At 47.5% G+C, this 27974-nt stretch overlaps 2 protein-coding genes across 2 annotated transcripts; both read right to left on the reverse strand.

The window, feature by feature from the left end:
* Positions 1-6412: 6412 nt before the first annotated feature.
* On the reverse strand, positions 6413-23123 carry LOC132394841 (E3 ubiquitin-protein ligase TRIM39-like). The gene is made up of 5 exons (XM_059971247.1): positions 23085-23123; positions 16997-17161; positions 15967-15989; positions 15752-15870; positions 6413-7011 (listed from the first exon to the last, which is right to left on the reverse strand). The coding sequence occupies exons 1-5, from the start codon at positions 23121-23123 to the stop codon at positions 6479-6481; spliced, it is 879 nt and encodes a 292-aa protein (XP_059827230.1). The 3' UTR covers positions 6413-6478.
* An 80-nt stretch (positions 23124-23203) lies between these two features.
* Positions 23204-23745, reverse strand: LOC132394842 (nuclear factor 7, brain-like). Its single transcript, XM_059971248.1, has one exon. The coding sequence runs from the start codon at positions 23666-23668 to the stop codon at positions 23204-23206; it is 465 nt and encodes a 154-aa protein (XP_059827231.1). The 5' UTR covers positions 23669-23745.
* Between the last annotated feature and the right edge of the window lie 4229 nt (positions 23746-27974).

Here is a 27974-nt window from a genome sequence, read left to right on the forward strand (position 1 = left end):
GTTGAGGGGGGACTTGATAGAGGAATTTAAAATTATGAGGGGGATAGATAGAGTTGATGGGGATAGGCTTTTTCCATTGAGAGTAGGGGAGATTGAAACAAGAGGACATGAGCTGAGAATTAGGGGACAAAAGTTTAAGGGTAACACGAGGGGGAATTTCTTTACTCAGAGAGTGGTAGTTGTATGGAACGAGCTTCCAGTAGAAGTGATAGAGGCAGGTTCATTATTGTCATTTAAAGTAAAATTAGATAGGAATATGGACAGGAAAGGAATGGAGGGTTATGGGCTGAGTGCGGGCCTGAGGGATCAGGTGAGTTGGCACGGTCTAGAAGGGCGGAGATGACCGGTTCCCATGCTATAATTGTTATACGGTTTTTTGGTTATACATATATTGTAATTGATTTACTTATTTATTTACTTATTGTTCTTCTTTGTTATCCATTGCACTGAACTGCTGCTGCTAAGTTAACAATTTCACAACACGTCGGTGATAATAAACCTGATTTGATTCTGATTCCTTCCTCGGTTTTGCGATCTGTCTGTGTATGAGTGGGCCACAAGTTCCTCATTTCGACTTTCTTCTGGGCAGTCGGTGGGCAGTTAATGTTGGCCTAGCTACCAATGCCCACATTGCATTGTGTTCTGCTCTTCCTGCAGTACCGGTTCCCGGCAGCAGGTGGGGATCCTGCACCGTGAAACGAGAAACGAGGGAAAATCTGCAGGGCTGGAAATTGTTAACCTCTCCCTCTCCCAGTGTGGAGCACCTTCCTGCTTCAAATTATCCTCCATCGTCCCTGTACCAAACAAGACCAAGGTAACATGCCTGAACGACTAACGTCCTGTTGCACTCACCTCAATGATAAGCAAATGCTTTGTGAGGTTGGTCAAGGACTACATCTGCAGCGTGCTGCCACCCACACCGGACCCCTGCAATTCACAACCGATCAACAGATGATGCAATAGCCACTGCTCGACATACCGTCCTTACATATCTGGGGAAGAATGGTGCTTATGTCAGAATGATGTTCTTGGACTACAGCATTCAACACAATTCCCTCCAGGCTCGACAGACAGCTCAGAAACCTCTGCCTTGTGCATCTGGATCCTGGACTTCCTGTCAGATGGCCAGCAGGTGTTGAGAGTGGGCTCCCTCACCTCCACCCCTCCGACTCTCAACACACGAGCTCCTCAGGGCTGTGTCGACACCCACAGCTCCAATCTGCTGATTAAATTTGCTGACGACACTACATTGATTGGCCTAATCTCAAACAATAGCGAGGTGGCCTACAGGGAAGAAGTCATCTCTCTGATACAATGGTGTCAAGAAAACAACCTCTCCCTCAATGTCACAAAAACAAAGGAGCTGGTCGTGGATTACAGGAGGGATGGAGACGGGCTAACCCCTATTGAATCACTGGATCTGGGGTTGAGAGGGTAAACAGCTTCAAGTTCTTCAGCATCCACATCACCGAGGACCTCACGTAGTCTGTACACAACAGCGCCTCTTTCACCTCAGACGGTTGAGGAAGTTCGGTACGGGTCCCCAAATCCTAAGAACTTTCTATAGGGGCACAATTGAGAGCATCCTGACTGGTATATGGGAACTGTACCTCCCTTCATCGCAGGATTCAGCAAAGAGTGGTGCCGACAGCCCAGCACATCCGTACTTGTGAACTTCCCATGATTCAGGACATTTACAAGGACAGGTGTGTCAAAAGGGCCCGTAGGATCACTGGGGACACAAGTCACCCTGACCACAATCTAATCCAGCTGCCACCATTCGGGAAGTGGTACCGCAGCATAAACCCCAGGCTCCAGTGCAGCTTCTTCCATCAAACATCACACTGACTGTTCTGGGAGGGAAAATGGGCACGGGGAATGGTGAGGGAGGGAAAATGGTCACGGGGAATGGTGAAGGAGGGAAAATGGGCACGGGGAACGGTGAAGGAGGGAAAATGGGCACAGGGAATGGTGAGGGAGGGAAAATGGGCACGGGGAATGGTGAAGGAGGGGTGGCCATTACTGGAAGTTCGATAAATCGATGTTCATGCCATCAGGTTGGAGGCTACCCAGACAGAATGTGAGATATTGCTCCTCCAACTGAGTGTGGCCTCATCGCGACAGTAGAGGAGGCCCTCGATGGACATGTGGGAATAGGCAGTGGAATTAAAATGGGCGGCTACTGGGAGATCCTGCTTTTTCTGGTGAAGCAGACTCCCAATCTATGTCGGGTCTCACCGATGTACAGGCCACACCAGAGGCACCAAACACAGTGTATGACCCCACCTGACACACAGGTGAAGTGTCGCCTCACCTGGAAGTGCCAGGAGGGAGTTCAGTGGGAAGGGACGAATGGACATGAGTCGTGTAGGGAGTGATCCCTGCTGAAAGCAGAAAGTGGGGGAGAGGGAAAGATGTGTTTGGTGGTGGGATCCTGTTGGAGACGGTGGAAATTACAGAAATTATTAAGAGTGAGGACAGGTTCCGCTAGATGGAGGAGAGTGGTGGTGGAAGGGAACAGGTTGGGACAGTGTCCAGAAAGAAAGAGAGAGCTCTGAGGCCTTCCTGCTGGTGGATGAAGGTGTACAGGGACTGGACATCCACAGTGAAAATAAGATGCTCGGGGCCAGGGAACGTGAAATCATTGAAAGATCCAGAGTGTGTGAAGTCACTGAGGGTTCACTCCATCCTGTGACAGTGATCCCGACACTCAACTCCTCAGACAGGGGACACATCCTCCCTGCATCCTGTCTGTTGAGCCCTGAACGATTTTGCGCTTCCCCGAGATCCCCTCTCATTCTTCAGGAGAATGTTATGTTCTCTGAGAACATACAACAGTACAGCACAGGAACAGGCACAGAAACTGAAATTTCTGATGTGGACTGTCAAGTTTGTCTAAAGTTACAACAGGACCTCAATCAACTGGGAATATGGGCAAAGGAATGGCAGAAAGAGTTCAAAGTAGGAATTGGGCAAAGTGACAACAGTACAGCACAGGAACAGGCACAGAAACTGAAATTTTCAGAATATACACAGTGAATGTCAGGGCCCTGGGGAGTGTTGTAGAATAGAAATACCCAGGGGATACATGAGATGGTTTGTCGTGTTACAGCTGTACAAGACATTGGGGAGACCACACTCAGAGTACTGGGTGCAGTTCTGGTCACCGAGCTGTAGAAAGGATAATATTCAGCTGGAATGTGTGCAGACAAGATTCACAGGAATGTTACCGGGGCTCAAGGGCTTCAGGAGAATCTGGATCTACCTGGACTGTTTTCCTGAAGCAAAGGAGACTGAGGGTGGACATTATTGTGATTAATGAAATCCTGCAGGGCCGTGATGAGGTCGATGGTCACAGTCTTTCCTCAGGGGAGGGGAGTCTAAAACTAGAGGATATAGACAAGCTCAGAGGGTAAAGATTATCAGGGGACCTGAGTGGCAAATTTTCCACACAGTCGGTGGTCGATAAATGGGATGAGCTGCCGGAGGAAATGGTAGAGGCCGATAGAATTGAAACATTTTTAGGACATTTGGATTGAAAATGTTTAGAGGAATGCTGGCCAATTGCGGTCAAATGGGACGTGCTGAGGAAGCCACCTTGGTTGTCAGGGACATGTTACGTCGAAGGGCCGGTGTGCGTGCTGTCACCTCCATTAGTCTCATTAGGAAGAGTGGGACCTCACATCAGAGGAGGGCTGTACAGGGGGGAAGTCAGAAAATTTTCCTGCATCCGTGTTTGAGTAATCCCAGTGTATCCAACACCTCACAATCTTCTTTACATCAAGATCCCACATTTCAGTGTCAAAGATATTTGCCTGACAATTTAAATAATTGATATTTAATCACCTTTTCAGCCTCCTGCTTTACACCTCTATTTATTCCCCGGACCTTTCTATCCTCCCTCTGGTCAGTCTGTGCACTGCTCTGAAGAACATCAGAAACAGAAGCAGGGAGGCCATTCAGCCCCTCACCTGCTCTCCCATTAGACATGATCCATACCACTTCCCTGTGCTCATGCTGTTTCTACTGATTCACTTTGTATCCAAAACTCTATCCACGTCTCTCCTCAACATAGTTAATGTGTAAATGTGTAGAGTCCTGTTAGATTGTGAGCTGTGTAAATACATTTATTCGCCTCTGAATGGTCGTCCCCTCACTGTGTCTCCTCATCCTGACACCCCCATTACCAGAAACTTCATCCTTGCATCTACCTGGGGAGCCTGGAGTAAATCTCAGACTCTCTCTGTGTCTCTGCCATATACAAATACACACAGGGGGCTTCACCATTTACATTTCTCCATTGCGTCAATGACCAACACAGTCTGCCGGAGGATTGTGCTGCGATCAGCCTGCTTGTGTTGCCAAACTTCCGGCTCCAAAATATCGTGTCCCCGTCTCTCTAACCTTCACCGTACCTCTCCGGGTAGTTCCAACCTGAGCATCGATTTCTCTAATGGTCCACTCCCTCTCCTCTCACATTCCTCCTTCTTTATCCCCCTTTCCGGAGGAAATTACACTGCACTCCCGTTTTTTCTTCAATCAGATGCTGGAAGAACTAAAACAAAACTGAAATTACTTGAAACCCACAACAGAGCAGGCAGTGTTTGAATCAATTCCGGGAGAGGTCACCAACGTGGAACATGAAGCCTGTTCCTCTCTCCACAGATCATGACCAACCTGTTGTGTTTTTCCCCACATTTCCTGCATATAAACTGGGTCCAAAACTGAATATCTGATTCAAAGTAGAGATCCCGACTCTATTTGCCTCGTAAGTTAGAGGAACAGCTCCCCATTTTCTGTCAGGGTGATCGGCAACCTGGCAGCATCAACATCGAACTTTCAAACTTCTGGAAATCGTTCCCTGTCACTTTTCCTGTTTAATTGTCTCTTTCCTCCTGATCCACCAGCCCCATCGCCCTCTCTCTTTCCCCTCCTTCCCCACCCTCTCCTTCTGTCCATCACCCACACACTCCTCCCCACCCTCTCCATCTGACCATCACCCACACACTCCTCCCCACCCTCTCCATCTGACCATCACCCACACACTCCTCTCCACCCTCTCCATCTTCTCATCACCCACACACTCCTCCCCACCCTCTCCTTCTGCCCATCACCCACACACTCCTCCCCACCCTCCATCTGCCCATCACCCACACACTCCTCCCCACCCTCTCCATCTGACCATCACTCACACACTCCTCCCCACCCTCTCCATCTGCCCATCACCCACACACTCCTCCCCACCCTCTCCATCTGACCATCACCCACACACTCCTCCCCACCCTCTCCATCTGACCATCACCCACACACTCCTCTCCACCCTCTCCATCTTCTCATCACCCACACACTCCTCCCCACCCTCTCCTTCTGCCCATCACCCACACACTCCTCCCCACCCTCCATCTGCCCATCACCCACACACTCCTCCCCACCCTCTCCATCTGACCATCACTCACACACTCCTCCCCACCCTCTCCATCTGCCCATCACCCACACACTCCTCCCCACCCTCTCCATCTTCTCATCACCCACACACTCCTCCCCACCCTCTCCTTCTGCCCATCACCCACACACTCCTCCCCACCCTCCATCTGCCCATCACCCACACACTCCTCCCCACCCTCTCCATCTGACCATCACTCACACACTCCTCCCCACCCTCTCCATCTGCCCATCACCCACACACTCCTCCCCACCCTCTCCATCTGACCATCACCCACACACTCCTCCCCACCCTCTCCATCTGCACATCACCCACACACTCCTCCCCACCCTCTCCATCTGCCCATCACCCACACACTCCTCCCCACCCTCTCCATCTGACCATCACCCACACACTCCTCCCCACCATCTCCATCTGCCCATCACCCACACACTCCTCCCCCACCCTCTCCATCTGCCCATCACCCACACACTCCTCCCCACCCTCTCCATCTGCCCATCACCCACACACTCCTCCCCACCTCCCTCCCTTTACTCTGGGGTCACTTTCCCCTCCTGTCAGATTCCAAAATCTTCTGCCCTTTGTTACTGACACCTCTCACCTCCCAATTTCTGACACATTTCCACCCGTCCCTCATCTGTCACCCCTCCCTCAGCTATTACCCCTCACCTGGATCCACCCCTCACCTGCCCATTTCCCTCCATAAATGTTACCGGACACGCTGGGAGACCCAGGCTCTGGGAGTCCCGTGTTACCAAGTTTCACCCTGCCCTCCCTCTCCCAGTCAGTATCACCCCCACTTGCCCCAGTTACCCTGTCAGTCCCGGTGGGCTTTAGCACCCGGGGGAGCCGGGGAGCTCAGGACCCGCCGCCCGCGGCTGCTGCTGAATCCGCAGTGTTTCTGTTCCGTTGACGGATGCGGTAAACCAGTTAAAATTAATGGATCGATAATTTTCACATCGTGTTTATTTCACTCTCCGCACATTTATATTTACACTGACTGACTCCTGACACCGGTCCCGGGACCCGACCCGTTTACAGACCCGCAGCGGAACCGGAACAGATTCTCAGCCACTGGTTTTTATATCCAAACCCGAAGTAAGGATAAAGTTTCTCCGTGACTTTATTCCCAGTGAAGGTGTGGAGATGGTACTTGGTCTCCGCGTTGTAAAATGAAACTGTCCCGGACTCGTAACTGAGATAAACTCCCACCCTCCCGGGGATGGGACCGGCAGGGAGACGGGACACAGGGGAGGTGTAAACCCACATCCCGTCATAAAACCGCCCGATGGTCCAGCATCCGGTCTCCGGACTCAGTGTGACCGCTCCCTTCCTCTCCACAGACTCTGCGGCGACTCCCAGATCCCAACACCGATTCCCCGTCACCTCCACCTCCCAGTAATGTCTCCCCGATGTGAATCCCTCCGATCCCAGCACACAAGCCCAGTATGTGAACCTCTTCCCGGTGTCAGGGAGATTCCTCCGGGTCCCGGTCCGTCTCACACTCTTCCGATCCTCAGACACCTCGAGCCACGGATTCGCCGTTTCCACATCCAGGGTGACAGAGACTGGGGGGAGAAGCAGAGAATTAGAGAGTCCCCGGAGATCGGGGGGAGACTCGGACAGGGCGGCCCCGGGATCGGGGGGAGACTCGGGCAGCGCGGCCCCGGGTTCGGGGGGAGACTCGGGCAGCGCGGCCCCGGTTACCGGGGGGGGAGACTCGGGCAGCGCGGCCCCGGGATCGGGGGGAGACTCGGGCAGCGCGGCCCCGGGACCGGGGGGAGACTCGGGCAGCGCGGCCCCGGGGATCGGGGGGGAGACTCGGGCAGCGCGGCCCCGGGACCGGGGGGAGACATGGGCAGCGCAGCCCCGGGGATCGGGGGAGACTCGGGCAGCGCGGCCCCGGGATCGGGGGGAGACTAGGGCAGCGCAGCCCCGGGGATCGGGGGGGGGGGCGGGAAGACTCGGACAGCGCGGCCCCGGGGATCGGGGGGAGACTCGGGCTGCGCGGCCCCGGGACCGGGGGAGACTCGGGCAGCGCGGCCCCGGGATCGGGGGGAGACTCGGGCAGCGCGGCCCCGGGGATCGGGGGGAGACTCGGGCAGCGCGGCGCCGGGATCGGGGGGAGACTCGGGCAGCGCGGCCCCGGGGATCGGGGGGAGACTCGGGCAGCGCGGCCCCGGGATCGGGGGGAATGACTCGGACAGCGCGGCCCCGGGATCGGGGGGAGACTCGGGCATCTTCTCGATGTTTTTCCTCGACCTGGAGGATCAACAAACACAAAATTCTGGAGGATCTCAGCGGTCAAGCAGCGTGTGATAAGGGAGATGTCCAGTCGGTGTGTCAAGCCAAGACATTACCTCACGAACGGAAAGAAAGACGGGAGATCGCAGTGGAAACAGGTATGAGGAAGGGGTGGAGCAACAACTGGATCCAGATGAGGATGGGGTGAGTAAACACTGGAGGCATTTAAAGAGGCAGAATTCATCCGTGCCGACCAACTCGCTTGAATGAACTAGTTTCATTTACCTGTATTTGCCCATTGTTCCTTTAACCCTTTCCCACCCACGTACCTGTCCAGATGTCTTTTAAATCATTGTAACTGTATCCACCTCTACATTTTCCTTTAGCAACCTCCTGAGCTCCAGGAAAAAGACCAAGAATATTCAGCCTCTCCTTATAACCCAAACTCTCCAGTCCCAGTAACATCCTTGTAAATCTGTTTTATACCCTCTCAGTTTAATGACATCCTTCCTGTAGAAAGATAACCAGAACTGTACAGGGTGATCAAAATCATAAAGACAAGAAAGTCTGCAGATGCTGGAAATCCAAAGCAACACACACAAAACCCTGGCCCAAATCATCAACTGTTTATTCAAATCCATAGATGCTGCCTGACCTGCTGAGTTCCTCCAGCAATTTGTGTGTGTTACTCTGCTCCAAATGTGGCCTTCCCAATGTCTTGTACACTCATAACGTGACGTCCCAGATCCTGTACTCAGTATTCTGACTGATGAAGACAATCAGCTCCTGGTCTCTCTGTTCCACAACACTCTCCAGGGCCCCCGATTGATGTGTAAATCCTGTCCTGGTTCACCTTCCAAAATGCAACACCCTCATCTCTCTGAATTAAAATTTCCTCCGGGTGCTCCCGATTCATCCCTCACATTGGGGAGGAGTGGACAGCGAGGAAGACCATCATTTCTTGCAGTGGGATCTGGGGCAGCTGGGAAAATGGGCTGAAAAGTGTCAGCTGGAATTTACTGCAGACAAGTGTGAGCTGTTGCTCTTCGGTAGGACCCCAGTGTCGGTCTTTCACAGTGATTGGTCGGGCACTGAGGACTCTGTTCCACAGCAGATCTGGGAACACAGGTCCAGAATACACCAAAAGTGGTGTTACAGGTAGATGGATGTTATGTTGAAGTAGTATGAGACCTGGGGTCGTCTAATTTGGGATATTGTGTACAGTTTTGGTCACCTACCTACAGGAAGGATGTAAACAAGTTTGAAAGAGCACGGAGAAAATTTCCAGGGATGTAGCTGGGACTGGAGGACCTGAGTCATGAGGAAAGATTGAATAGTTTAGGACTTTATTCCTGTAACTTAGAAGACTGAGGGGAGATTTGATAGTATACAAAATTATGAGGGGTATAGATAGGGTAAATGCAAGCAGACTTTTTCCACAGAGGGTGTGTGGGATTACAACCAGAGGTCATGGGTTAAAGGTAAAAGATGAAAAGTTTAAGGGGAACATGAGGGGAAACTGCTTCATTCAGAGGGTTGTGAGAGTGTGGAACCAGCTGCCAGCCCAAGTGGTACATGCCAGCTCGATTTAAGCATTTAAGAGAAGATTGGACTGTACATGGACGGTCGGAGTTGGAGGACCATGGTCCCGGTGCAGGTCGATGGGAGCAGCTAGTTTAAATGCTTCGGTACAGACCAGATGGGCTGAAGGGCCTGTGCTGTTAGTTTCTATCACTCTGTGACGCTCGTACAAAGACATAACGGTTTGTAGGTTAAATGGTCATTGTACATTGCCCCGTGATTAGGCTGGTTTTAAATAGTTGGGGTGCTGGGTGGAGCGGGTCATTGGTCTGGACAGCCTGTTTCACACTGTCTCTAAATAAATAAATAACCTCTTCACTGTCCATGAAACCACCAATTTTAGAGTCCTTCACAAACCTACTAAACACGTCACCTACATTCTCTCCAAATCATTCATATGAATGATGTAAAACAGTGGACCCAGCACCGATCCCTGCAGAACAACCACTGGTCACAGGACTCCACCCAGACAACTCTGCATCCTATTCCAGATCGTACTGTATCCCATGTGATCTAACTCTCTGTGACCTTGTCAAATCCCTCGCTAAACTCCATGGAGATGACGTCTACTGCACTTTCATCAGCTGTAATTTATTTATTGAGATACAGCACGGAATAGGCCCTTCCGGCCCTTTGACCCCCACCACCCAGCAACCCGATTTAATCCGAGCCTGACCATGGGACAAGTTACAATGACCCCCACCACCCAGAAACCCGATTTAATCCGAACCTGACCATGGGACAAGTTACAATGACCCCCACCACCCAGAAACCCGATTTAATCCGAGTCTGACCATGGGACAAGTTACAATGACCCCCACCACCCAGAAACCTGATTTAATCCGAGCCTGACCATGGGATAAGTTACAATGACCCCCACCACCCAGAAACCCGATTTAATCAAGCCTGACCATGGAACAAGTTACAATGACCCCACCACCCAGCCACCCCGATTTAATCCGAGCCTGACCATGGGACAAGTTACAATGACCCCCACCACCCAGAAACCCGATTTAATCGAGCCTGACCATGGGACAAGTTACAATGACCCCCACCACCCAGCAACCCTTGATTTAATCCGAGCCTGACCATGGAACAAGTTACAATGACCCCCACCACCCAGCAACCCCTGATTTAATCCGAGCTTGACCATGGGACAAGTTACATTGACCCCCACCACCCAGAAACCTGATTTAATCCGAGCCTGACCATGGGACAAGTTACAATGACCCCCACCACCCAGAAACCCGATTTAATCCGAGCCTGACCATGGGACAAGTTACAATGACCCCCACCACCCAGCAACCCCTGATTTAATCCGAGCCTGACCATGGGACAAGTTACAATGACCCCCACCACCCAGAAACCCGATTTAATCGAGCCTGACCATGGAACAAGTTACAATGACCCCCACCACCCAGCAACCCCCGATTTAATCCGAGCCTGACCATGGGACCAGTTACAATGACCCCCAACACCCAGCAACCCCCGATTTAATCCGAGCCTGACCATGGGACAAGTTACAATGACCCCCAACACCCAGCAACCCCCGATTTAATCCGAGCCTGACCATGGGACAAGTTACAATGACCCCCACCACCCAGCAACCCCTGATTTAATCCGAGCCTGACCATGGGACAAGTTACAATGACCCCCACCACCCAGAAACCCGATTTAATTGAGCCTGACCATGGAACAAGTTACAATGACCCCCACCACCCAGCAACCCCCGATTCAATCCGAGCCTGACCATGGGACAAGTTACAATGACCCCCAACACCCAGCAACCCCCGATTTAATCCGAGCCTGACCATGGGACAAGTTACAATGACCCCCACCACCCAGCAACCCCTTTTGTTACTTTTGTGGGAAGCCTGGTCATGCGGCATCCAATTGTTTTGCAATGAAAAGGGAAAAAGGGACAGAGAGAGAGAAAACCCCAAATGCCTGCGTTCAGACGGTTAAAACACCGCTGAAGAAGGAGGGGTCTGACCTAGTTCAAGAGGGACTTGAGAGATTTATTTCAAATGGGTTTGTGTCTGTGAAGGAGGGATCAACTCCGGTTCCAGTGAGAATCTGGAGAGATACTGGAGCTTTTCAGTCACTGATATTAAAGAGTGTTTTGGAGTTCGGTGCTAAAATGGAGATTTGAGAGTCGGCGGCGTTGAGAGTAAGTGTTCAGCACAGACTGGAAGGGCCGAGATGGCCTGTTTCCGTGCTGTAATTGTTATATGGTTATATGGTGGTGAATATTATCAAAGGTATTGGAAACGGAACTGAGACCGTGCCTTTGCATAAGATAATTCTGAAATGCGACTTGGTGTCTGGACCAGTCACAATAGGGGTGCGGTCTGAACTACCGATAGACAATGTTGATCTCGTACTCGGAAATGACCTTGCAGGTGGGGATGTTTACCCAGCAGTTCAGCTAGCCAGTGAGCCTGCTGCTGCTGACAGCCCGCCCATAGATGCTGATGTGTATCCCGCCTGCGTAGTCACTAGAAGCATGTCGGAAAAGGCTGCTGATGCTAATATTGATTTATCTAGACTTTCCTACTGTCCCTAAACCAACAGGACTTAGAGGGTAGTAAGGCTGAGGAGAGTAAGGAGGATGAGAAAGACGTCTTTACTGAGGAGGGAATTTATAGAAGAACTAAATAAAGATCCTGAAATTGTGGCTTTAAAAGAGAGAGCTCTCTCTGAGGATGAAATTCAGAAAGAGTCAGTGGGATATTACCTTAAAGATGGGGTGTTGATGAGGAAGTGGAGATCAGCCACTGTGCCTGCAAGTGAGGATTGGGCTATTGTGCATCAGGTAGTGGTTCCAAAAGTTTACAGGGCTTAAGTTTTAAACCTGGCCCATAAGATGCCTTTCGGTGGACATTTCGGAGTAAAGGAAACTGCACAGGATGATGAGGGAATTTTATTGGTGTAACGTGAGGAAAGATATTGTTAATTACTGTAGAGGGTGTCATACGTGCCAGGCGGTGGGAAAACCTAATCAGGCCATCCCTAAGGCACCACTTCGGCTGATACCTGCGTTTGGTGAACCATTTTCCAGGGTCATACTGGATTGTGTAGGTCCATTGCCAAAAACTGCAGCTGGTCATCAGTACTTGTTAACAATTACGTGTGCTGCATCTGGGCTCCCTGAAGCCGTGCCTCCAACTGTCTAACCTCAGCAACTTCCCTATAATACCACGGGCTCTTAACTTGGGAAACAGCCTCATGTGTGGCACCTTATCAAAGGCCTTCAGAAAGTCCAAATATACAACATCCACTACATCCCCTTTATCTATCCTACTTGTAATCTGCTCAAAGAATTCCACCAGGTTCGTCAGGCAGGATTTTCCCTGAAGGAAACCATGCTGACTTTATACCATCTTGTCCTGTGTCACCATGTGCTCCATCACCTCATCCTTAACAACTGACTCAAACATCTCAGCCACTGAGGTCAGGCTAACTGGTCTATAATTTCCTTTCCGCTGCCTTCCTCCTTTCTTAAAGAATTTTCCACTCCTTTGACACCATGCCAGACTCCAATAATTTTTGAAAGGTCATTTCTAATGCCACCATAATCTCTAATGCTACATCTTTCAGAAACCTAGGGTGCAGTTCCTGTGGTCCAGGTGACTTATGTACCTTTAGGTCTTTCAGCTTTTTGAGCACCTTCTCTCTTGTAATAGTAACAGCACCCACTTTTCTTCCTTCACACACAACATCAGGCATACTGTTAGTGTCTTCCACAGTGAAGACTGATGCAAAATAGTCATTTAGTTCATCCGCCACCTCCTTGTCCCCTGTTATTATTTTCCCTGCCTCATTTTCTGGCGGTCCCATATCCACTCTCATTTCTCTTTTATTTTTAACATACGTGAAAAAACTTTTACTATCCACTTTGATGTTATTTGCTAGCTTGCTTTCACATTTCATCTTTTCCTTTCCAATGATTTTTCTAGTTGCTCTCTGTAGGTTTTTAAAAACTTCCCGATCCACTATCATCCCACTAATTTTTGCTTTGTTATATGTCCTTTCTTTTGCTTTTACAATAGCTTTGACATCCCTTGTCAGTCATGGTTGTACCATTTTACATATTGAGTATTTCTTCACTGTTGGAAGAAATGAAAACATACTCACGTCCTGCAGCTTCCTCATTTCCCCAGAAACACACACCATTGCTGCTCTGCTGACATCCCTGCCAGCAGCTCTTTCCAATCTACTTTGGCCAACTCCTGTCTCATACCACTGTAATTTCCCTTACTCCACTGAAATACTGCTACATCAGCCTTTACTCTAGTGGTCACCAACCTTTTTAAGGCCAAGCTCCCCTACCTCGGTCATAGTCAAAGGTGACATTGACCCCCAGATTGATTAGTTACACACATGCACACTGGGGCAGAAAAGACCGGAAGTAAAACCCCGCAACCCAGAAGTAGAAATAATGTATAAACACCAGGGGTACACACCCTTTTTTGCACCGCGGACCGGTTTAATATTGACAATATTCTTGCCAACCAGCCGATGGGGTGGGGGGGTGGGGGTTGGGGATTAAGCACGACCGGAATACAGCGATACTCAAAGCAGGTTCCTTATGTCCAGTCCACAATTTAGTTTTTTTTGCGGCTCTCGGCACTTAGCTTTTGTCCCACTTGCTCACGTTTTCTCCACTCAAAAAACTCAGCGGGTTTGTCTTCAAGTGCGAGGTGCTTGGAATCATGGTACCGAAGCAGTTTTGAGGATTTCATTGCCTCATTAGACAGCCTCCAGGCCCAAACTGCAGCCTCCGCCTGCCCGTCGCCAATCCAGTATAGCTGATCCCCTCGTGGGCTCAATGACAAACTGCTTTAAATGCCATCTCTTAAGGATTCAACAGACTCACCCTTGAGATCCATTATCAGCCTGATTTTCCCAATGGACCTGCATGTTGAAATCTCCCATGACTACCAGAACATTGCCCTTTTGACACAGCTTTTCTATCTCCTGTTGTAATCTGTGGTCCACCACCCAGCTCTGTTGGAGGCCTGTATATAACTGCCATCAAGGTCTTTTTAACCTTGCTGTTTCTGAACTCAACCCACAAGTATTCAATGTCTTCTGATCCAATGTCATATCGTTCTACTGATTTGATGCCATTCTTTACCAGTAGAGCCACACCACCCCCTCTGCCTACCTTCCTATCACTCCGATATAATGTATAACCTTGGACATTCAGATCCCAACTACAACCATCCTTCAGCCACAATTCAGTGATGGCTACAACATCATACCTGGCAATCGGTAATCGTGCAACAAGATCACCCACTTTATTTCTTATACTACATGCATTTAGAGACAACAGCTTGAGTATCGTATTTATTGTCCTTTCTGATTCTGCATTCCTAAAGTTTTGATACTAAGCCTGTTGGCTGCAACTGAGTTCCATCACCTGTCTGTCCTTCCTGACAGTCTGACTGCAGGCTATCATTACCATTTTTACCATCCGTCCTATCCTGAGTCCCTTCACTCCAGTTCCCACCCCCCTACAAAATTAGTTTAAACCCTCCCCAACAGCTCTAACAAACCTGCCCGCAAGAATATTGGTCCCCCTCGGGTTCAGGTGCAACCCATCACTTCTCATCAGGTCATACCTCCCCCAGAAGAGATCTCAATGATCCAAGAACCTGAAGCCTGCCCCCTGCACCAGCTTCTCAGCCACACATTTACCTGCCAGATCACCCTGTTTCTACCCTCACTGGCACGTGGCACAGGCAGCAATCCAGAAATTGGTACCCAGGAGGTCCTAATTTCTGGATTAGAGAGAGGCAAGAGTGGATATCGGACTGCTGGAAAACAATGCTGGAGAGGTAGTAATGGGGGGACAATGAAAGCGTGGATGAACTGAAGACGTATTTTGCATCGGTCTTCACTGTGGAAGACACTAGCAGTATGGTGGAAGTTCCAAGTGTCAGGCGACGTGAAGTTAGCATTACTAGAGAACAGGTTCTTGGGAAATGGGAAGATCTTTAGGTAGCTGTCACCTGGACTAGATAGTGTACATGCCAGAGTTCAGAAAGAGGTGGCTGAAGAGATCGTGGAGGCATTTGTAATGATCCTTCAAGGATCACTAGATTCTTCAATGGTTCTGGAAGAATGGAAATTTGAAAATGTCACTCCACTGTTCAAGAAGAGAGAGCGAATAAAGGAAACTCTAGGCCAGTTAGTCTGACCTCAGTGGCTGGGAAGATGGTGAAGTTGATTATTAAGGAGGAGTTATCAGGGAACTTGGAGGCACATGATAAAATAGGCCATGGTTTCCTCAAGGGAAAATCCTGCCTGACAAATCAGCTGGAATTCTTTGAAGAAATAACAAGCCAGATAAACAAAAGAGAATCAGTTGATGTTGTGTACTTGGATTTTCAGAAGGACTTTGACAAGCCATATTTGGCATCTAATTATGACTTAGTAGTGTCTCATAAACAAGCACAAATGAATCTTATGTTTTACCGTGTTTAATGCCGCCAATCACTTCTTCCGATGCTATGTCGAGCAAATAGGGGTGATCGAATTTTTCAACCAATTGGGCACCATCTGTCACTGACAATGTCTGGGTATCATCACTCATCCTGTAAATATTATACATCTGGTTATAAACTGAACATCAGTGATACTTGAACTATTTTACAAATCCATACAGAGTTTCAGTAAAGACCATGTCCTACCTCCTCTTCCGACGAGCTTCCTCCTGAAATAAATCAAACACAGATCTCAATTGACTGAGACTGACCGTCAGCATCCGAGACAAGCAGGAATCTGAGACAAGTTATTAAAAACTGCCGAAAATTCTCACTTAACTTTCCCACTAACATGAACGGAGAAAGAGGGACATTGAACCATGGGAGAAAGTACAAGGAATATTTATGAGAATTCTACGATAACTGAGAGAAGGAACTCACAGGAGAGACTGGACAGGTTTTAAGATTCTGAATGTATTTGATCGAAAATATTTCTGCTTGTGTGGAGACAATAAGTCAAAGATAAAAATATCAGTTGGTCGTTAATAGATCCCACAAGAAATGTCATGAAGAGAATGTGGAACTCACTGCTACAGGAATGGCTGAAGTGGAACAGCAGAGATTGATTGTAATGGGGGACCATGGAGTTGGGGACACTGTTACTGGGTGTGGTGAGTAGGTGGGAGGAGGCTTGTGCACCAGGGAAACTGATAGCAGAGAATGGACAGAAAGTCCTGTCTCTGATGAAAATGGGATATAATCTGATGAAGAATATTTCTGAAAAACAAAAGACAGTGCAAAATTCTCCAAAACAATGAACCTGATACAAACCAGATATAGATGGTAAATCCAATGTGTAGGTCACATTCTGGAATTCAACTTCAGTTCCCACTGATCAACAGAGAGACCCTCACACCCACTGCACCAGACACACTCACAGTCTGTGACTGCAATGGGATGTTACTCTGAGTCTTAGGGGATATTATACGTGGGAATCACAGAAGTGATCACTGGCTCAGTGCGACGATCAGAGTAAACATTCCCGAGAATAATGCAGACTGTCCAGCGATGTACAGATGTTGTGAGAGGCCGGTTTGGAGACAACAACCCTGAATAGTCAAAACATCCATCTGGTTTCAATCAGTTTACAACTCCAGTATCAGTAAATCCCACACTGAGTTAGAATACATCATTTTGTGACTATGTACTTTTACAGGACCAAACTGAAATCTCTCACCATGAGGAATATGATATTGTCTTGTTGATCCATCTGTTCCTGTAACTTTGAGATTTCCTTGTAGATGGCATTTAAATTCTCTTGAATTACTTGAAGATTTTTCTCCATTGGATTTAGAATCCTCTCCTCTTCTTCTCTGATATCTCGGAGTGCACGCTGCTCTTTCTAGGTGATAATCCGGCGCAGTTCATCAAACTAGGATGTTATCTGGGACTGAACACTTTGTGACTGTTCCTGTCGAAGGAAAGGAGAGGCTGGTTTATTATTTGGCCCTGATGTATTTCCTTATGATATGGAAGGGTCTGTCCAGCCCACTATCATCCAAGAGGACCACAACCTTGCCGTTGGGTTTGGAGGCTTGTGTGCCTCAATGACCCAAAGAACTCTGTTGGCTGGAATCTGGGCTTTATGCTTTGACTCTTGGTGGGGTCACAACAGTCAAAACATCTGTCTGGTTTAAATCAGTTTTCAACTACATTGTCTGTAAATCCCACATTGAGTTGATTGTCGGCTAAAAGAAGGTACCGGTTACTGAGAGAACGTGCAAACTCCACGCAGACAGCACTGGAGGTCAGGATCGATCCCAGGTTACTGATTTGATCATTCTGACCCAATCTGAACTGGAATTTTCCTACCGAACAAAAAATCTTTTATCCAATTAAAAACTTTTCCACCAACCCCCCATCTTGTGCAGTTTGTGCATCATGTCATGGGCTTTTTCTATGTCAAAATACACTGCAACTACTGACTCTATTTGCCCGAGCCTTTCTTATTTCAGTCTCTAACCTTATCACTGAGTCTATGGAATTCCTTCCTTTCCTAAAACCACTCTGATAACTTGCCAGCATTCCTCTCTTCTCAAGCTGATATGATAACTTTTCTGTTATCATATTTTCCATGATCTTGCATATATTTGACGTTAATGCTATTGGCCTGTAGCTGGTGTGTTTTGACGGGTCTTTGCCAGGTTTCCTTATTGGAATTACTACTGCTTCTTTCCACGCACTTGCTAATCTTACCTCCTCCCACAATCTGTTGTAAAGATGCAGCAACTTCAAGAGCGCTCCTTAGCCTAGATCTTTTTTAGCATAACATAGGCACACCTCAGGGTAGTGTGATTAGTCTGATACTTTTCATCATTATGTCTTCATAGAGGTACCAGTGGAGATAGGTAGGTCTCTGTTTGCGGATGATGGGGCCTTGTGGAAAAGAGGTAGGAACATGGAGCATATAATCAGGAAGCAACAAGGAACAATTGATGACGTGGTGGAGTGGAGTTATGATTGGGGTTGCCCCCTAACTCTCAACTCACGTCTTCTTGTATGAATCTCCCCTATTCTCAATGGAAAAAGCCTATCAACATCAACTCTATCTAGCCCCCTCATAATTTTAAATACCTCTATCAAGTCCCCCCTCAACCTTCTACATTCCAAAGAATAAAGTTCTAACTTGGTCAACCTTTCTCTGCAACATAGGTGTTGAAACCCAGGTAACATTCTAGTAAATCTTCTCTGTACTCACTCTATTTAGTTGATATCTTTCCTATAATTCAGTGACCAGAACTGTACACAATACTCCAAATTTGGCATCACCAATGCCTTGTACAATTTTAACAGTACAGCCCAACTCCTATACTCAAAGTTCTGATTTATAAAGGCCAGCACACCAAAAACTTTCTTCCCCACCCTATCCACATGAGATTCCACCTTCAGGGAACTATGCACCATTATTCCTAGATCACTCTGTTCTACTGCATTCTTCAATGCCCTACCATTCACCATGTATGTCCTATTTTGATTATTCCTACCAAAATGTAGCACCTCACACTTATCAGCATTATACTCCATCTGCCATTGTTCAGCCCACTCTTTTAACTGGCCTAAATCTGTCTGCAACCTTTGAAAATCTACTTCATTATCCACAACACCATATCATCTGCACACTTACTAATCCAATTTACCACCCCATCATGCAGATCATTAATGTATATGACAAACAACATTGGACCCAGTACAGATCCCTGAGGCACACCACTAGTCACCGGCCTCCAACCTGACAAACAGTTATCCACCACTACTCTCTGGTATCTCCCATCCAGCCACTGTTGAATCCATTTTACTACTTCACTATTAGTACCTAACAATTGAACCTTCCTAACTAACCTTTCATGCGGAACCTTGTCAAAGGCCTTACTGAAGTCCATATAGGCAACGTCCACTGCTTTACCCTCGTCAATTTTCCTGTAACCTCTTCAAAAAATTTAATAAGATTTGTCAAACATGACCTTCCACGCACAAATCCATGTTGACTGTTCCTAATCAGACCCTGTCTATACAGATAATTATATATACCATCTCTAAGAATACTTTCCATTAATTTACCCACCACTGACGTCAAACTTACAGGCCTAGGTTTACCCTGAGAACCCTTTTAAACAATGGAACAACATGAGCAATACACCAATCCTCCGGCACCATTCCCGTTTCTAATGACAAAATATTTCTGTCAGAGCCCCTGCTATTTCTACACTAACTTCCCTCAAGGTCCTAGGGAATAACCTGTCAGGACCCAGAGATTTATCCACTGTTATATTCCTTAAAAGCGTCAGCACTTCCTTCTCTTTAATTGTCATAGTTTCCATAGCTTCCCTGCTTATTTCCCTTACCTTATGCAATTCAATATCCTTCTCCTTTGTGAATACCGAAGAAAAGAAATTGTTCAAAATCTCCCCCATCTCTTTTGGCTCCACACATAGCTGTCCACTCAGATTCTCTAAGGGACCAATTTTATCCCTCACTATCCTTTTGCCATTAATATAGCTGTAGAAACCCTTTAGATTTACTTTCACCAAAGCAACCTCATATCTTCTTTTAGCTTTTCTAATTTCTTTCTTAAGATTCTTTTTACATTCTTTATATTCCTCGAGCACCTCATTTACTCCACGCTGCCTATATTTATTGTAGATCTCTCTCTTTTTCCGAACCAAGTTTCCAATATCCCTTGAAAACCATGGCTCTCTCAAACTTCTAACCTTTCCTTTCAACCAAACAGGAACATAAAGATTCTGTACCCTCAAAATTTCACCTTTAAATGACCTCCATTTCTCTATTACATCCTTCCCATAAAACAAATTGTCCCAATCCACTCCTTCTAAATCCTTTCGCATCTCCTCAAAGTTACCCTTTCTCCAATCAAATATCTCAACCCTGGGTCCAGTCCTATCCTTCTCCATAATTATATTGAAACTAATGGCATTGTGATCACTGGACCCGAAGTGCTCCCCAACACATACCTCCGTCACCTCACCTATCTCATTCCCTAACAGGAGATCCAATACTGCCCCTTCTCTAGTCGGTACCTCTATGTACTGCTGCAAAAAACTATCCTGCACACATTTTACAAACTCCACAACATCCATCCCTTTTACAGAATGGGCTTCCCAGTCTATGTGTGGAAAATTAAAATCTCCCACAATCACAACCCTGTGCTTACTACAAATATCTGCTATCTCCTTACAAATTTGCTCCTCCAATTCTCACTCCCCATTAGGTGGTCTATAATACACCCCTATAAGTTTTACTACACCTTTCCCATTCTTCAATTTCACCAAATGGTCTCCCTAGACGAGCCCTCTAATCTATCCTGCCAGAGCACTGCTGTAATATTTTCACTGACAAGCAATACATCACCCCCTCCTCTGGCCCCTCCTATTCTATCACACCTGAAGCAACGAAATTCAGGAATATTTAGTTGCCAATCACTCCCCATCTGACACCATGTTTCACTAATAGCTACAACATCATATTTCCAGGTATCAATCCATGCTCTAAGCTCATCCACCTTTCTTAGAATGCTCCGAGCATTAAAATAGATGCATTTAAGAAATTCTCCACCTCTTCCTCTCTAGTTATCTCTGACAGTGCAAACAACTTTACTATCTTCTTTTTCTTCCTTCTCCCATACATCTGTTCCTACACTCTGGTTCCCCTCCCCCCCCCCCCCCCCCCCCGTATCTAGTTTAAATCCACTGGAGCCACTCTAGCAAACCTACCTGCAAGAATATTTGTTCCCCCTCCAGTTCAGATATTAACTGTCCCACCTTCCCTGGAAAACTGCCCAATTATCTATAAATCTGAAGCCCTCCCTCCTGCACCATGTCTTCAGCCACGTGTTGATCTGCACTATCTTACTATTTCTAAACCCACCTGCACGTGGCACTGGTAGAAATCCTGAGATTGCTCTCCTGGAGTTCCTGTCCTTTAACTTGGCACCTAGCTCCCTAAACTCACCTTTCAGGACCACCTCACTCTTCCTACTCACATCATTGGTCCCTACATGGCCGACGACATCCGGCTGTTCAACCTCCCTCTTGAGAATATTGAGAAGTCGATCCAAGGCACCAGGGAGGCAACAGACCATCCGGGATTCTCGATCTCTTCCACAGAACCTCCAATCTGTCCCCCTAACTATTGAATCCCCTAACACCACTGCTCTCCTCTTTTCCCTCCCTCCCTTCTGAGCTGAGGGTCCAGTCTCGGTGTCAGAGACGCAACCACTGCAACTTGTCCCTGGTAGGTCATCCCCACCAACAGTATCCAAAACGGTATACTTATTATTGATGGGAACAGCCACAGGGGTGCTCTGCTCTTCCTGTCTAATCCCCTTCCCTCCCCTGACAGTCACTCAGCTACCTGTCTCCTGACTCTTAGGGTTGACTATCTCCCTGTAACTCCTGATTTTTTTCTGCCAAATGATCCGAAGTTCATCCAGCTCCAGTTCATTAACTCGGTTTGTCAGGAGCTGCAGCTGGATGCACCTTTCACAGGTGTAGTCATCAGGGACAGCTGTGCTCGCCCTGACTTCCCACATACTGCAAACGAAGCACTCAACTGCCCTAACTGCTGCCTCCATTACCTACTCCTAATCTAATTAGAGTAATTAAAGGAGCTTACCCGGCCTTTCCTCACCTGGAGTGAAGCTCGTACTCAGCCTCTGCTCGCTTTTTAAATTCCCCCGCTGATCTCAGAGGCCGTACTTCACGTGCTTGCGCAGTCGTGCCCTGTTCAACCTCCCCTCTGCCTGTTCTCGCCGAACCCTGATTGAGCCAAAGCCAAAGCCCAAACTGATATGTTCAGATTCATCCTCGGTTCCAGCAAGTTTAAAGTCTTCTCACTCAAACATCCGGCAAAATGTACGTTATGAAGTCCTTCAGTCAGTCACAAGAGTTACAGATCAGGGAGGTCAGGTAAAATTTCTACAGGTTCCAGCTCATGTAGGGGTGAAGGGGAATGAGAGGGCGGATGAGTTGGCAAAGAGAGCATTAAAGAAAGAAAATATAGAAATGCACATTAGTATCAGCAAAGCAGAGGCTAAGTGTGTAATCTGGAAAAAATCATCCAAATGTGGCAAGAAAGATGGGACAGAGAGGGGAAAGGGAGGCATGTATATCAAATACAAAAGAGTGTTACAGGGACTAGGGTAGGCAGTGGATACAGAATAGAGGAAACTGTGTGGACTAGTTTCAGGTTGGGGCACTGTGCACTAAACAAAACATTGTAAATGATAGGGACACACCAGACAGGTTTGTGTGAGGAATGTCAGGAAGAGGAGCAAGTAGAACATGTAATTCTGAGTTGCAGGAAGTTTAGGATACAGAGAGAGATGATGACAATTAATCTAAGGGAATTGGGGGTGCAGGAATTCACATTAAAAGGGTTACTGGGCATGGGTGAGAGGGCACAGGTCTGGGTACTTTTAGCTTTCTTAAGGGATACAGGGTTTTTTTATAGGATTATGATGAATAAGCAGGATTATGGTACTAGGATGGCCAAAGAAAGAAAGATAAAGTGTAGTTTAGGGTATGTGTGTGTATGTGTATGTGTACGGGAGAAGGCATTTCATATGTTAAGTCTATCGTCTGATCCGCACTCCGGAGCAGAAGGTGGCGGTAATGCACCATTAAGCTGGGTGCCAACCGCCGAAGAGAAGAAGATCATCCCAGGTTACTGGAGCTGCGATACTCTGCTATTCTTCATTAAAGGGAACAAGACTGCACAACGATTTTGGTAATTCTGCTCAGGAGCCTCACCCGAACTCCAGAAATCTTTTCTTTCTGTTGCTGCTCCATTTCCTGGAAGTCTGCTTGTCTTTTTGTGAGAGAGTCCAAGGAAGATTTAACCCGATCCTGGGAATTAAAGGAGGAATGGATTAGACAAAAAAAGACACAACATAAACAGACGATCGAAAGCGGGTTATTTTTACCTGGTAAATGTTAACGGCTTCTTTAACCGGCATGAAGTTGTGAGACTTGTGTTCCCGCGCATCTCTACAGATCAGGCAGATCAGAGTCTTGTCCGTCTCACAAAACAGCTTCAGTTCTTCCTCATGTTCCTCGCAGAAACGTTTACTTTCCTTCCCTTTCGGATTCAGGTGCAGTTTTCGAGCTTTTTCAACCAGTCTTGCTAACACCCGACTGGCCCTAAGGGTGCGGTCTGCAAACTCCTCTCTACATTCCGGGCAGGAGTTTCTCTCCTCCTTTTCCCAACACCGTGTGATGCAGGAGCGGCAGAAGTTGTGTCCACACTCCAGTGACACCGGATCGGTGAAGAAATCCAGGCAGATGGGACAAATTACCTCCTCGGTCCAACTCTCGACCTGTCCTTTCGAAGCCATGTTAACTCCCGGTACTTCCCGGTTCAGGATCCTTTCACTTTCGGGAGCTGCTGAACCCGGCAGTACCGGGAATGTCCACTAGGGGCGCTGCAGACTCGGGAATGAACAACGTTGCTCCAAGTGTTCTCTGGGCAGGAATCGCGGCAATTTCCACGTCAGGGTGGGATCAGAAACACATTAGAGAGTTCTGACTATAAATGAACCCGGAGCGCGGAGCCTGGTTCAGTGTAAAGTAGAACTGAAAGGGAATTCCTGCTCCATCCCCACTGAACTCGTGTCCTCATACATTGTCTCCATTCTAAACCCTTCAGGTCAATCCCTCCCAACCCACATCCGCGACATTTCTCATGCCCTCAATCTCCTCAGCAATTTTCAATTCCCTGGCACTGACCGCCTCATCTTCACCATGGATGTCCAGTTATAACTTCTATCCCCCATCAAGAAGGCCTTACAGCTCTCTGTTTCTTTCTCAATAAAAGAACAAACCAGTTCCCCTCCAGCTGGAAGGACTGGTGCTCACCCTCACCAATCTTCCTTCCGCTCCTCCACTTTCTCCAGACTCGATGGCTATCCACAGATATCTGCATGAGCCTCAGTAATGACTGTCTCTTTGTTGTTGACGTAGAACAGCCCATGTTCCAGGCCTTCCCCAGTAATGCTCCCAAATCTTCCTCAGAAACATTAATGACTGCATTGGTGCTGCTTCATGCACCCATGCTGAGTTTATCAATTTCATCAACTTTGCCACTAACTTCCACCCTGCACTTGAATTCACTTGGTCCATTTCAAACACTTCCCTCCCCTTTGCCCATATTTTTGGAAACAAACTGTCAACTGACATACTTTATAAAGCTACTCATTCCCACAGGTACCTTGACTATACCTCTTCCCACCCAGTATCCTGTAACGTTTCTAAACTCCTTCATTTCCACTGAATCTGTTCCCAGAATGCAGTTTCCCCTTCCAGAACATCAGGTATGTTCTCTGTAAAGAACGGTTTCCTTTCCTCCGCTATTGACGTTGCCCTTACCTGCATCTCCTCCATTTCCCGAACATCTGTGCTCACCTCATCTTCCCTCTGCCTCAACAGTGATAGAGTTCCTCTTGTCCTAACCTACCAGCACACAAGTGTCCACATCCATCACCTCATCCTCCATAAACCTCCACCATCTCAGAATCAGAATCAGGTTTATTCTCACCGGCAGGTGTCATGTGTCATGTCCTGTATTGTGTTAACGTAGCAGCAACAGTTCAATACATAATATAGAAATACTATATACATATATATATAAACAACATGTGGTAGTGTTCATGGGTTCAATGGCCATTTAGGAATCGGATGCAGAGGGGAAGAAGCTGTTCCTGAATTGCAGAGTATGAGCCTTCAGGCTTTTGTACCTCCTCCCTGATGGTAACAGTGAGAAAAGGGCATGTCCTAGGGGCTGGGGGTCCTCAATAAAGGATGCTGCCTCAGAGACATCGCTCCTTGAAGACATCTTGGATACTTTGTAGGCTGGTACCCAAGAGAGAGCCGACTAAATTTATGACCCTCTGCAGCATTTTTCGGTCCTGTGCAGTAGCACCCCAAGCCAGACAGTGATGCAGCCTGTCAGAATGTTCTCCACGGTACATCTATAGATGTTTTTGTTGCCATGAAGTATAATCGCTGTCTTGCCTTCTTTATAACTGCATCAATATGTTGGGACCAGGTTAGGTCATCAGTGATCTTCACACTCAGGAACTTCAAACTGCTCACTCTATGTGTTCCTTCGTCTTACCCTTCCTGAAGTCCACAATCAGCTCTTTCGTCTTACTGACGTTGAGTGCCAGGTTGTTGCTGCGACACCACTCCACTAGTTGGTATATCTCACTCCTGTACGCCCTCTCGTCACCACCTGAGATTCTGCCAACAATAGTTGTATCATCAGCAGGTATATAGATGGTATTTGAGCTGTGCCTAGCCACATAGTCATGGCATCCGATCACCAAACACATCTTTACCTCCTCCCTTCTCTACTTTCCTCAGGGATCACTCCCTCCATGACTCCCTTGTCCATTCACTCTCCCCACTAGTCTCACTCCTGATACTTAACCCTGCAAGTGGCCAAAGTACCTATTCACCTCCTCCCTCACCTCCAGTTGAGGACCCAAAATGTCCTTCCAGGTGAGGCAACACTTCATTTGCTGGGTCATTTATTTGCTCTGCTGCTCCCAATGCAGCCTCCTCGACATTGGTGAGACCTGTTGTAAACTGGGGTTCTGCTTCATCAAGCACCTCTGCTCCATCTGCCAAAGATGGAACATTTTACTTCCAATTCTCATTCCCATTCCGACCTGACAGTCCATGGCCTTCTCTTGTGCCACGATGGAGCTACCCTCAGGCCGAAGGAAAAACACCGTGCAGTATGTTTGGGTAGCCTCCAAACAGATGGCATGAATATTGATTTCTCCTTCCCGAAAAAGAATTCCCTCCCTCTCCCTTCTTCTATCCCCCACTCTGGCCCCTTACCTTCACCTTCCTGACTATCATCTCCCTGTGCGTCCCCTCCTCCTTCCATTTCCCCTATGGGCCATTCTGCTCTCGTATCAGATTCCTTCTTCTCCAACCCTTTACCTTTCCAACCTACCTGGCTTCACCTATCCCTTTCCAGCTATCCTCCCTCCCGTCCCCCACCTTTCTATTCTGGAGACTTCCCACTTCCTTTCCAGTTCTGAAGAAGGATCTCGGCCCAAAATCCCATTTCCATAGATGCTGTCTGACCGGTTCCTCCAGCATAGAACATGGAAAATCCGAGGCACATTATAGGCCCTTCCGCCCACAATGATGAGCCAGCCATGAATCCTGCTCCAGAAGCTGCCGAGAATTTCCCAACCACACAGCCCTCTATTTCCCTAAGCTCCATGTACATATCTAAGAGTCTCTAAAAAGCCTTTATTGTATCCGGCTCTACCACCTTCACTTTGCATTCAATGCACCCACCACTCTTTGAGTGAAAAATTCACCTCTGACATCCCCTTGTACCTCCTTCCAAGCACCTTAAAACTATGCCCCCTCATGTTAGCCATTTCAGCCCTGGGTAAAAGCCACTGGCCATCCACACGATCAATGCCTCACATCATCTTATACACCTCTATCACGTCTCCTCTCATCCTCCGTCACTTCAAGGGCAAGTTTACTCAACTTGTCTCATAAGGTACACCCTCCAATCCAGGCAACATCTTTGTAAATCTCCTCTGCACTCTCTCTAGAGCAGTGGTTCCCAACCTTTGTTTAGCCATGCCCCACCTAATCACCTCTAAAATCCTGGCCCCCTGTGGTGATATATAATTCTTATTATTCAAAAAGTGAACTCCTATTCACCTGGAGGAAGCCTAAAAGACCATTAACTTGGGTTAAACAAGCTTCCAAAGAACATGGCGTTCATGAAAGAGAAAAATAAAAGAACCAAAGGACTGTTAAAGTTCTGAGGAAGAAATTACTAAGAAATTGTAAAATAAAGAACATTAAGTGATATTAAAATAATAAAAATAACAAATAAATAAAACAATGCCGATTCGTTTCTACAGCATACAAAGACAGATACACCGTTTAAAAGAGATGACGCAATGTACACACCTTCACAACACCAAGAACCGAAAGCTACTGCAAAAAGCAGCGTTGGCGCGACCTCGTACGAGTTTCTTACGCGTTTGGACTTGTTCATTCCTTCCTTCCTACATCAGTCAATTCATTAATTTAATTATGAAAGCCATAAGGTACGCCCTCCAATCCAGGCAACATCTTTGCAAATCTCCCCTGTACTCTCTCTACAGTATCCCAATCTTCCTGTAGTGAGGTGACCAGAACTGAACACAGTACTCCAAGTGGGGTCTGACCAAGGTCTTATTTACCTGTAACATTACCCCACGGCTCTTAAACTCAATCCCACAGTTGATGAAGGCCAACACAACATACGTCTTCTTAACCATACTGTCAACCTGCGCAGCAGATATGAGTGTCCCCTGGACAAGGTCTCGCTGATCCTCCACACTGCCAATATTCTTACCATTCATATTACATTCTGTCTTCAAATTTGACCCACCAAAATGAACCATCTCACACTTACCTCAGTTGAAGTCCATCTGCCACTTCTCAGCCCAGTTCAGCATCCTGTCGATGTCTGCTGTAACCTCTGACATCCCTTCAGACTATCCACAACACCCCAACCTTTGTGTCCTCAGCAAATTTACCAACCCATCCTTCTGCTGATGGATCTCTGGTGCTCTCACCTCTCTCCCGTGCAATCCGACAGACTGAAGGGTGAGG

This window comes from Hypanus sabinus, chromosome 5, assembly GCF_030144855.1.
Source record: "Hypanus sabinus isolate sHypSab1 chromosome 5, sHypSab1.hap1, whole genome shotgun sequence".
Taxonomy (NCBI): domain Eukaryota; kingdom Metazoa; phylum Chordata; class Chondrichthyes; order Myliobatiformes; family Dasyatidae; genus Hypanus; species Hypanus sabinus.